The sequence below is a fragment of the Salmo trutta genome, chromosome 18 (assembly GCF_901001165.1).
Source record: "Salmo trutta chromosome 18, fSalTru1.1, whole genome shotgun sequence".
NCBI classification, from domain to species: Eukaryota; Metazoa; Chordata; class Actinopteri; order Salmoniformes; family Salmonidae; genus Salmo; species Salmo trutta.
Window position 1 is genome coordinate 36,875,785 of NC_042974.1, and position 12,070 is coordinate 36,887,854.

Genomic DNA, 12,070 nt, shown 5'->3' on the forward strand with positions numbered 1-12,070 from the left:
TTACACAGAAAAATAACAAATATAGGTTTGTCTTTGATAATGTTTGAGCTGCAGTGTGAACATTTTAAATAAGCAAGCTATTTTATATTGTACATATGAAATTGGTTTTTCCTTTCCTGTTTTTCAAAAACTGGATTGAATGCCACAATTGAGATGTCGAAATAAATATTAAAAACGGGCAATGTACAATAAATCCCAACCCATGTTTCACTGATATAGAAAATTTATTGAATTAGCAGTTTATTTGGTGGGCCTATGATTACAATAACATTTCCCCAAAATCGAAGCAACGAGTTTGCACTTCCATATCCCCAAATGTATAAACCCAATTTCTTCTAGTATTTTAACAGATTAAGGTGGTTGGACCTCAATATTTCATATTCACATTCACATTACATTTAAAACTGTTTGAATGCATTCATAATTCGTTTGGGAAACAGTCCACTTGATAACATCTGTATTTCAGTGTCTAAATTCCCGCAATATAACGTGTTAAACCAGGGAGAAGAACGCAAAATCAAGGTTCAAAATAATTATTATACACATGGTGTATTTTATACATTTAGAGAAGCTTGTTGCTTTCTTGTTAAAATATACAGTTGCTGCATAATAAGACATAATTTTTAAACAAATAAAGTGATATAATATACATGAGTTTGGCAGACATTTATAAGAAAGTACTGTCGTGTGTTAACGTGTTATTTTTTTGGGACTGTCATCACAGGCATTGAGTCAATATTCAATCTTGTTATACAGATTGTACAGTGGTAACCCTGGTAGGCTGCTGCCGGGATAGTATAGTGGCGTTGGAAAAGCGATAGATCTTGGAACTGGTACCCGGAGCAGGGAGCTATCTCTAAAAACAAGCGGCATTCCGACCAGTGTCTGTGCGGATGCGTGTGCCATGTTCGCAGCCTCCAGTTCCGCCGACAGTTGTCGCTTCCATTTGTTTCTGCGGTTCTGAAACCACGTCTTCACCTGAGTTTCTGTTAGCTGTAGACTTGATGCCAAGCAAGCTCGCTCGGAGCTGCTCAAATACCTCTTCATATCAAATGTGGACTCGAGCTGGTACACCTGACTCCGCGAGAAGACGGTACGAGTCTTCTTCTTGGACGAGTTAGTCTGCTTGTCCGCACCGTCTGTCTGTCTCTCCTCGGAAATAGGTGACATTGGATTGCATGGTCTCTCTTGTTCCTCTTTGTAATCCTGCAGCAGAGGCTGTGTCAAGTGCGGTCGCCGTGCAATCCCGTCATGGCCTGAAATAAGTCCCTTGGTTGCACCTGCATTGGGGAAAAATACCAGTATTTTATTTGACCTTTTATTTAACTAGGCAAGTCAGTTCTTATTTTCAATGACGGCCAAGGAACAGTGGGTTGACTGCCTTGTTCAGGGGCAGAACGATAGAGTTCGCTCGGGATTCGATCTTGCAACCTTTCGGTTACTACTCCAACACCACTAGGCTACCTGCCACCCCATTATAAAGACCAGTGGGTTGGAAATAAAATGTAAATAATTTCAAAATATTTCAACACTGATTTCCCAATGTCCTCCTCGATATCATATATAGCCTACCAACATTGATAAATGGTGTAGGCCTACCCTCAAGATATAGGCATCAACTTAAGATATGCTACTGGACGCTTTAGTCTATTGCCTTCAGATCAGCTTATCAATTCTGTCACAAAATGTAGAATATGTCTCAAAGGTTTCACCCTTATTTTTCAAAGGCTTTGTTTTGGCCTACCCAGGTTTGGAGAACATCCCTATTAAAAGAAGAACATTATTCGATACTCGGTACAAGAGTGCATTAAGTGTGAACTTTGACTCATTAATTGACCGTTGAAAGGTTGTAAGTGGCCTTTTAAATAAACAATTTAATATGACTCTGCCTGGTGCACAATATTAATTAAATCAGGTTACATTTAACGCTCAATTGACGAAATGTAGTGCAGTCATTGTGAAAACATGTTTAATCAATTAGAAGACTCGATTAAATGTGGAATGAAGGGGGAAACATCCTGTTAATTATTTGACCTTTCCCCTGTTCGCTGATCTAGCAGTAATACGACACATTAAACAAAGTGAAGTGATAGCCTACCTATCTGCAGTCACAAACAGGCTACTATAGAGTTATCGAAGTTTACAAGCTTAAATTGCAGCAAGTACTATGCTAAATGTATCATAAATACGTGTATAATTAGGCCTAGCCTACCTTAGTCTACTGTTGATCTATTATTAGGCTACAATAATAGCCTAATAATAGAAATAATGATAATATCCCGTTAGATGACATAGATGTATACAATATATAGCCTACTTAACTTTTTTACTTGGAAAATAAGTGTTTATTTTCGAAATGCAAAATGTCAGCGACGAAAATCAATACAAGAAAAATCTATCTTAAAGCAAAAATTATTACGTTTCACGCACAACACAAATTACATTCAGTAATCTACTCACCTAAACATGAAAAATTAAGTGGTTGATGTTGGTTGCATGGCTCGCTGTGACCAGGATCCGAGCAGAAACAGTCTGCTGAGTCCTCCCCACCACTGCACTCCTCTTCCGAAGAAACCGAGAGCAAGCGCGTCCTCGCCAGCTGCAGTCCCTTGGAAGTCTCCTTCGCCCCGGACCGTGGCTTCTCCGATGACTTGCCCAATATCGACTGAATAGTGAAGGTGGAAATCGGGGCCGAAGAGCACTTGCTTCCGTTGTCTTCTGTGGTACTCATTCTCGACTCATAACAGTAAGATTTGGCTATATCGTATAGTTTTTGTATAATTTTTTTCTTATTATTGGTCTGTGAGGACTCTTGTGTAAAAGAATTCGAAAATAGTATTTTTTTAGTAAAACCTTTTTAGAAATTGGGGTGCTTGGGTTGGTTTTTCCTGGAGCTCAGGGAACATGAATGTATTCCTGGTCTACTTCCACGCGCTCTGGACTGAAGGCAGTATTGTGGCGTTGGCTCATTTGCATGTAGGTAAGCTCCTCTTGGGCCAATCACACGCTCAAACTAAGCCCGGAAATTTCAAACTCATGTTGAGGTTCTGAGATAGGATGAGAGGAGATCAGGAAAGGCTGTCGTTTATTCCATCTTACGTCCCTATTTGAATCCGATAGTGGAGGTAGACAAATATAGGCCTTATGGTACAGACAAATCACACATCTTAGGCTATTATATTACTTCATCAGACATCTCTCTCTGCCAGAAATATACAGCACAAGACGTTTTGCATAGGCATAGTATCCATCGACTTTCATTTAGAAACTGATGCAGCGTGTCTCTTATTATAACCCACATTCAATTACGTTGGACGTTTGGTTGAAAAGGGAGAATTGTTTAGGCTATGAATGTTGTGTAGGTAAAGGTTTCTAATTTTCGAGTCTTATGTTGTGTGTCGTTTTTTGTACCTGTTTGTTTTGTTTTTGTGTATATATTTACACACGTGGAACTGTAGCAAATGACTTACCTAATACGTAGACCTGATTCACAATTTAAGAGGACCGACTGGGGATGAATTTCCCTCTCACGAGGCTATGAGAAAATGTGAAACAGGTGCAACCATGGAAGTTACCAGGAGTCTTTTAACGATGAGCTTCAGTGATTTTTCTTTTACCTTTTTTTCAATCACAAGTATTCAATACTTTGTTGATGGAATTTTACCAATTAACATTGTCACAAATAGGTCTATTGCAAGACAACATAAAACATTGTTATTACACTGTAGCAGACCCGTATTATTTCCCATGCAAGATGTATAGTATTGATGTGAATGGAGAGAATAGTGTTTCACATCGGCATGATGTTAGGATTGGTCATGATTCTCCCCTTGTCTATTATTCTAGATGTAGATATAGACTATAATTTAAACCTTTTCACTTACTAGTGTAAAATACTTTGTTTGGAAGATTCCCTCAAAGAACAAACCCCATATCCCTAACATAATTAGTTACAACTGAATAATAGCATACCACTGAGACACCCTCGGGGGGAAATGCACACCATGCTATTACAGGCCACTGTAGACACAAGTACTGCACAATGAGTTCATTGAAGGAATGGAAAGTATTTGATTAGCCTTGTGCATGGTAAATTGGTCAGATAATCCAACACACAGTTCTGAAACGAATACGGAACCTTACTATTTTTTTCTCCAGAAAATAATAAACACATTCCAGGTCCATTATCTGCGATTAGGAATTCATTTGATCATTACTACAGTTATTCTGCCTCGCGTGGAGTAGAGGCCTGCTAATTGATTGACTAATTGATTGGAGGGCGGGGGCGCTCCCCACCCCCGCCCCTGCATCTCCTCTCCCTCTCTCTGATCGTGTCTGGCGGGGCAGGTGCTGGGCTTGAGTTCGCAGTTCGAGCACATTATCCCTCTTTACTGCTTTCTAAGGGACCCCAGACACATTACAAACGGTCAGCTTTAATCATAATGTCAGCGCCCGAACCCTCATGCTGCTGCGCCAAGGGAGGCGACCCCAGCCTTTCTCCTTATTCTGTTCAATACTGTTTCGTATTGTGCTTCTGTTAATCCTTTGATAGGAGGAAGGAGTAACAGGATGACGATGATTATAATGATGACGATAATAAAGACGATGATGAAGACGATGAGGGTGCTGATGAGGATGATGATGAAACCATGATTGTCAGGAACGCATTATGTCCACCGAGACGTAGGCTAGCTACATGTACTGGGGTAATATATGAGGGCAGTCAGATTGCGCTGGATTTACGGTGACTACACATGAGGCATGAAATCTGCCATGACAGTTAAATGGGCTGATTGTATACGCGCTCTTTTCAAACAAAGACCTTTGTCAACAGCAGCGATGTCTTTTTAAAGCTTTAATTATACCCTTCTAAGCTATCCTTAACAAGAAATCATTACATAATTAATCCGACACTTGAATACAAATTCAACTCCACAGTTATTAGGATGTTATTTAAACAAATCTGAATATATTTTTCATAATAGCCTAATAAAATAAATAAATAAATGGCATTATAATGGATTGTAGGCCTATATGCCTGCATAAAGGTAATTGTGTCATTCATATTTATTTGAACGTTTCTGAAGATCCTGCATTCACGTCTCTGATATGCAGTCTTTTTCTATCCATGACGTTTGTACATTTTACTTATATATATTTTTTTCAGAAACATCATTGCGCGGTCTAACTTCGTGCTCTATCACAGTGATAGGTGTTGTATTGCAGCCCTACCGCAATAACAGAACACGATCTTTACTATGGGAAAGGGGTCTTAGAAAGACAGATGAAGTTATGAGCAGCTTTGATCAAAGAATCAAGCTTCGATAAATATTAAACAAAGACCCCTACACGTGTGTATTATGATATATGATGTGTCCAACTCTAAAATAAGGAAATTACCAGAGAAAATGATATCAATAAATTTTCTAAGTATAAACGTTGATTATGTTTCGATTTTCATTCAAGGATCCGAGCCCAGCTCCTTTTTTCAAATAGGAGAGAGGGAGAGAGAGGGTCGAAGCAGTCGTAAGAGCAAAACAGAGCGCGAACCCTGGAGGTGTAGGCTACAATTTATGTAATCTTCGGCTGGAAATGAATTGGGTAATTTATTGGAAAACAGAAAGTCAAGAAGATTGGATCAGTATAGCCTATCCAAGGGCTCCTATCCATCAAGTTCCAATTAACAACCTCACCATTGAGTTTTAATGGCTTTCCAATCTACTGCCCTGATAGACTCATCAATTCCTCGGGGAGAAATTAAGAAAATCGACCGCCCCTTGGCGTTTCGGTGTCATTCTTCACAGCAACTATATGTCAAATTAAAAACACAATTAACATTTAAACTGTTCCAATCAGACGGTGCCCCGCAACCTATGTTTCACTTAATAGAACTTTTATGAAAATCTTGATGCTCGCATTCAATCCCGAAGCAAATGAGATACTAGTATAAAGATTTCCGTTCCCTAAAAAATAAGTGTGTCCAGAAAGTGTTGTGCTAAGGCCCATGTTATCCCTTTCACACCAAAAGTTAGTTTTTATTTTATACATTATTGACAAAACGATGCCACGATATTTACAAATGTATGCAGGCTTGTGGCAATGTATAAACAATTAGTAAAATCCACTCAAACTTACTTTTGATATTTTTTTTCGAGCTTTCCAGACTAATCATTTTGCATCATCATGATGTGACACTTTGCTTCTTGAAAGTCCAATATCTCTAAAACTGGACATCTGATATGCACAACATTTTGGGACTGTATCAACAGTGGACTAATGAAAAGAAATACCAAAAGGTCATTTTTGAGTGGATTTTCCCTTTGAGCTCAATTAACATAATTATGCCTACCTACGGTAAAGAAATTGCAACACAATATCTCCACAGATATTTGCATGAATCACACATGCGTGAACAGATGCCCAGGGTTTCAGGAAAGGGCTGAAAATACTTAATAAGCTGTTGGCACTTGATCAGCACTCAACTTTCCTGCGATTACGTCCGTTGCCCTGTTCCTGCAAATGTAGGCTACTTTATCCTATTTTTGGTCTCGCCCCTTCTACTTTACATAAATATGTTCTACAAATGGAAATTATCGAGTTGTCATTTTTTTTTCAATTTATGCGCGCAAATCAAGGTCATGAGCGTAACCAGAACTGCCCGTGAACAATGCCATTTTCTGTAACAATATTTTAGACGTTTGTAGATCAATATGTGCTAGGGGAAGAACACCATATATCCCAATCTATTAATTCTCTGTAATGGGTCCATGTGGAGTTTGCATGATATAATACGTCAATACATGAGTGATTATCAGACTATATTTGAATGCGCTCTTTGTCTAGTGATGCGGTCATAATAGAGTAGCTACTGATTTGTTTTCGATAACTGCATTAGAGACAAAATCAGAAAATGACCTTTAGGCAAGGCGTTGACTGGTTTCTACTCAGCTGGAAGGAATGCTGAATAAAACAACAAAGTAGGTCTAATCTTCAAGAGTCATTTTATAGTCAACTCGTTGCACATTGATATGTATGTTATTCCATCTAACATTGTAGATAATAAATGTGTTAAATATTTCGCTACATCAAAACTTTATATTAGGCTAATGTTGCAGCTATGTCATTTGAGCCAATTTATCTCGTCCACAATAAAGGAAAAATTAGTGACTGACATTAAACCGGTGAAACATTATGATTTAACAAAGTATATTTCTTTATGCATTAAAAGGAAAAAGTCAGTCCACAACATACCGTGGATATAAATTGTGAAGGTTTGAGGAGAGAGTCTACGTCAATCGTTGTCATATAGCTAAACCTTTCGACTCCCTAAAACATTAATGTGGCCTATGGGTGATCGAAAGACTATGGGTGATCGATAACTTTTTCACAAGATACCACAGGTTTTCTACTCAACACAAATGTATCTTTTCCACCATTTGCAACATTCCACAGGTGAATTGTAGGCATGCATTGCAGAGACATTGGCATTGGTGTGTGAATAGCCAGATGCAACCAATCTAAACCCTTAGAACATGAAAACGAATTGAGCAAACCCTTACTCTAGGCCTTTATGTTTTGCTGACCCAGCTGAAACTACATAGCCAAAATTGACAATACAACCATTACGTCAAAGACAAATTGCATATTTGGTGGGCTAATTGCACCTGTCCAGTGGTATACCGTTACCGAAGACGAACATTGAAGCTGCATCCACAAGTAAAACGAGTATTGTTGCGAAATTAAACGTACACTATTTTAAATGAAATGTTAAAATTTGCCTCGAGCTATGCACGCACGCACACACGCACACCACACGCACGCATACACATGCACACACACACATTTTTGAACAGCGTAATACTAGGGAATGTAATTTTTGTCTTTTGAATAGACTACATTTCCCTCAAGATGGTGGCAATTACGCATCTAATTGACCGATACATGTTTTTAATGTAAAACAACTTTGAAAGTGCATAACAGCAAGTTGATTACGCACCTGCTCAGGTTCTTCATTCACATAATAATGTATGGGTCTACCAAAATAAGCGTGTGGTTTCGGGATAGGCCTACCTGCATTTACATTCAATATGGATGGCAAATTAAACTATTTACTCATAATTAAAGCAAATAAAAAAGGTTACTGTGTGGTTTTAATATCTAACTTTGTGAAGTTGCGCCAATGTATATGCATAATACTTAATGTTGATTCATTCTAATTTTTTCTGATGTCCTTTGGCTACATGGTCTACTCACATTTTCCAACGTGTTTGTTCCAAGGATAAATGTTTCAATATGCTGTATATAATATGTCAAGCGTCCAAATTGTAATAATCTTATTCAGCCAACCATCGATATCTATGGCAGTGTGTCTCCGAGGAGTGTCGGCCACGTGGTCTGCTAGACGAGTAGCACTTGTTGTTAGATAGACCCAGTCGAGCCTCTGTAATGGGAATTGACTTATGATCAGACACAGTATTTAGGCAGAATATCCTCCTCTTTGTATATGCCAGGAGCATATTGATTTCCTCTCACACATGCCAATTTTGAAAGCCACAACAATTATATTGGGTCTATAATAAAGATTTGATGGAAAGTTGTATTGTTTGTTTATTTATATTCATTTTCATTATGCAACAATACATCCTGTTCATGAAGACGTTTTGAAAGTCGAAAATAGCCTAATTTGTTTGGGAGGCAAACAGGCAAAATGTGACATTTCTGAATAGATGCCTGAGGCATATGTAGACGACGCCTAATTACATCATTTTGCATTCTTGAGTACGCACTGATTTGAAATATTTAAATATGGAATAACCTCCATTTATTTCACAACAGAATTCAGCAGTACAATATCAAAACTGGTTTTTCTGTACAAAGGAATAGCATCACCTGGTAGCTTCTTTCATTGACTCGATTCAATATATCCATATACATTTGTACACCGTGATAAAGTTTCAAAAACACAAAAGGCAATGACATTCAATTCTTAGTTGTGCTATAAGGACATTGTCGAGCAAGCATAAATGACAGTCAGTACATCAAAACAATAAGCCTATAAGCTACAATTATATTGTACATAAAACAGTGTATCTTGATTGTCCCCTGCTAAAGCGCTTTAAGTAAAACCCCCAAAAATGTTGAGCCCGTTCGATAATCTGTCCGATATTCATTCCTAAATAGCTGAGCAAAGAGAAAACACAACGAATTGAATGGGTCTATCACATAACTTGGGGTCAAATGCTAGTGCTAACAGTATTGCCCATATCAAAACATTGTCCAATAGAAAACAAACCAATGTTACCGAATTGTCATAACACACGTTGTAAATAGAAATTGAACAAAATGAACTCCAATGTAATTTCCTGAATGTCATGGTTCTGCGCGGGGGAAACAGGCTTGCTGAAATGTATTTTGGGGCAGTGTGAACTGGATAGTCTTAGCGGAAATGATCTCAAAGCTGCTAAAATAACAAAAGGCCTAATAATAATAGGCCTAATTATAATTATTATTATAACAATAATTAGAAGAATACTTTTAATATTAATAATAACAATATGCTAATAGTGTGAAATTATACCAGAGAAAATGTAAACTGCAGTCTAATATAAAAATGCGCAATAGGTCCTCTTTGACAGAAAGCATGGCTCTCTTTTTTATTTTTATTTTTCTTCTTTACAAAAATATTGTTTTAGTTTGTATTGTGTAGTGTTCTGTACGAGTTAGGAATATAGACAACAACCTCTTGTTTTTCAGACCGGTCTGAGTAGCGGCACAGAGGTGACGATTGGGTGAGAGTAATAGAGGTGATGAGGGAAGGTGAGGAGCGGCTGGCTCACAGGCACATTTCCGGTGGCACTGCCAGTCTCTGAGGCAGAGTTCTCGTGGTAGAGGATGGGCACTCGCACTATCCTCTGTGCAGTGGCGTGGCTCAGATTGGCAGCCTCTAGTTCAGCGGCAAGCTGTCTCTTCCATTTATTTCGTCTGTTCTGGAACCAAATCTTTACCTGGGTCTCTGTCAGGTGCAAAGACGCTGCCAATCCGGCCCTCTCCGAACTGCTCAAGTAGCGTTTCATGTCAAAGGTGGACTCGAGCTGAAACACCTGACTCCGGGAGAACACTGTGCGTGTTTTCTTTTTTCGACATGCTTTCTTGTCCCCGCCGTCCTCGTTTTTCTTCCAGTCGTCTACCCCACTGTCTTTCTTTGTGTCCTCAGGATCACTCTCTTCAAGAACTATTTCATCCCCACTTTTGTTGTCCTCGTCTTCTTTGCCGTCTGGGTCAGATTTGAGCACCAGGTCTGGCGAGTCGCGATCCATGCACGAGGTTGGAGAGGAGTCTCTTGCTCTTGCCTTCTCCGCAACTAAAATGACGACAGGAAATATGGGTTATAAACATGACTGCATGTTCAATACCTCGTTGACACTGGGTATGCTTTAGCAAATATATAAAATAGCAGTTGGCTATACCATTCACTTGAACGCGTAAAGGACAAATAGAAACATACGATGCTGACAATGGCCTAACGTTGAATGAAATACTTATCATAAGTGGCAACATACTTGCTGAGTATATCCTTGTTTAAATGTCATTTGACAGATGAAAGCTCAACCCATAGCATCAATAGCAATTTACACTATCCAAATTACGCACATTATACGTTTTCTGATAGTGTAAAAGGTAAAGAAAGAGAAGACAATCAGATGTTCATGGACTTACCTTCGGTTCTGTGTAGATGACTGGCTGCACTGAGTGTGTAGGGATACCACCATGCTGAGGCTCGCTCCAGATAGTGCGCCGGTAAGGCAAACCTCTGTGTGGGTAACTCAAAGCGAGGAAAGTTGAAGTCCCCGACCTGGGATAGAGAAAAGCCCCCTTCAAAAGCTACCTTTGCCGAGGCGAAGATGGGCTTTGGTTTGGATGGTTTACTATCACAGTTCAGCAAGTTCTTAATGAAGAAGGGAGAGTCTTTCACCGGAGTGCACGTCTCTTGCGCCGTCTCGGGCATTGCTGCTTGGAGGTTGTGGTCCGAATGCCTTAGACCACAAATGTAAGTGTTAATAAAAGACTTAGAAACAGTGATATTATTCAAATAGAAGACTGGTAATTGTCCTTCTTTGCGATGTTTTAAATTAGGAATATCGTCTTGATAACCAGATGATCGAGAACGTCAAAAATAAAATACACATCTGAAAAGTAAATAGTCTTCAGAGAGAACAAAATAATATCGATATTGCATCCAAGTCTTGTGCGTTCCTTAGTCAAAATGCAACTGTGTCCACCGCGTCAGTCTGGCGCCGGATGCTAATGATGAAATAAAAATGTCATCCAAGTTAAATGCGGAAAGTATACGGCGATTGGGCATGTACAATGGCAAATGGGATTAAGGAAGAGATGGGAAGTAGAACGAGGGGGAGAGAGACGGGCAGAGAGAGAGCGAGGTAGAGAGAGAGGGGGTGTAGGCTACGCGATAACAACGAAGTCCACCCTAACATTGCGCTTTGGCTGTAGGCTGTAGCGTTCTGGTGTTATTGGTCTTATATAGTCCAATTAGGTAGCAAATGAGGACAGGGTTGTTAGCACAAAAGGACATGTTTGGCCTGAGCTTCTTTGGAAGTACGCTACAATAGGCAAATTACTCTAACCGAACACAGCCTATAGTCTAATAGCAGAGTATGCCTCTATCACAATTTGCTAAATAAAATAAATAAATACTAATATTGGAAAACATTATAGTGAATATTAATTTGGGTATTTTGAGGTTGTGGTATGATTCATAGTTATCGATAATATAGCTTAGATTCAGAAAGAGCAATACCAATCTTCGGCAAACTATGGATGGATGTAAGTTCTGCTTTTTAAAATGGCCATTTTCATAACACAAACACCAACAAAATAAATACTCATGTGCTCAGATGAAGATAGGCCTACAACAAAGTAGAATATTGTGGATTAGAGCACATTTGGGAAAACATACATTGATTATTACTCAGTAAATACATTTTTAAATTTTTCCCATAATTGGCTACACGCAAAATGTTGTGTAAAATATTTACCTAAATAGGGCCTATTC

General features: G+C 38.8%; 2 protein-coding genes across 2 annotated transcripts; both read right to left on the reverse strand.

Annotated features, from left to right (window-relative positions):
• Positions 1-205: 205 nt before the first annotated feature.
• Positions 206-2,948, reverse strand: LOC115153250 (homeobox protein HMX2-like). The gene is made up of 2 exons (XM_029698490.1): positions 2,461-2,948; positions 206-1,280 (listed from the first exon to the last, which is right to left on the reverse strand). The coding sequence occupies exons 1-2, from the start codon at positions 2,729-2,731 to the stop codon at positions 733-735; spliced, it is 819 nt and encodes a 272-aa protein (XP_029554350.1). The 5' UTR covers positions 2,732-2,948; the 3' UTR covers positions 206-732.
• A 6,714-nt stretch (positions 2,949-9,662) lies between these two features.
• LOC115153251 (homeobox protein HMX3-like) lies at positions 9,663-11,396 on the reverse strand. The gene is made up of 2 exons (XM_029698491.1): positions 10,717-11,396; positions 9,663-10,360 (listed from the first exon to the last, which is right to left on the reverse strand). The coding sequence occupies exons 1-2, from the start codon at positions 11,003-11,005 to the stop codon at positions 9,750-9,752; spliced, it is 900 nt and encodes a 299-aa protein (XP_029554351.1). The 5' UTR covers positions 11,006-11,396; the 3' UTR covers positions 9,663-9,749.
• Positions 11,397-12,070: the final 674 nt, after the last annotated feature.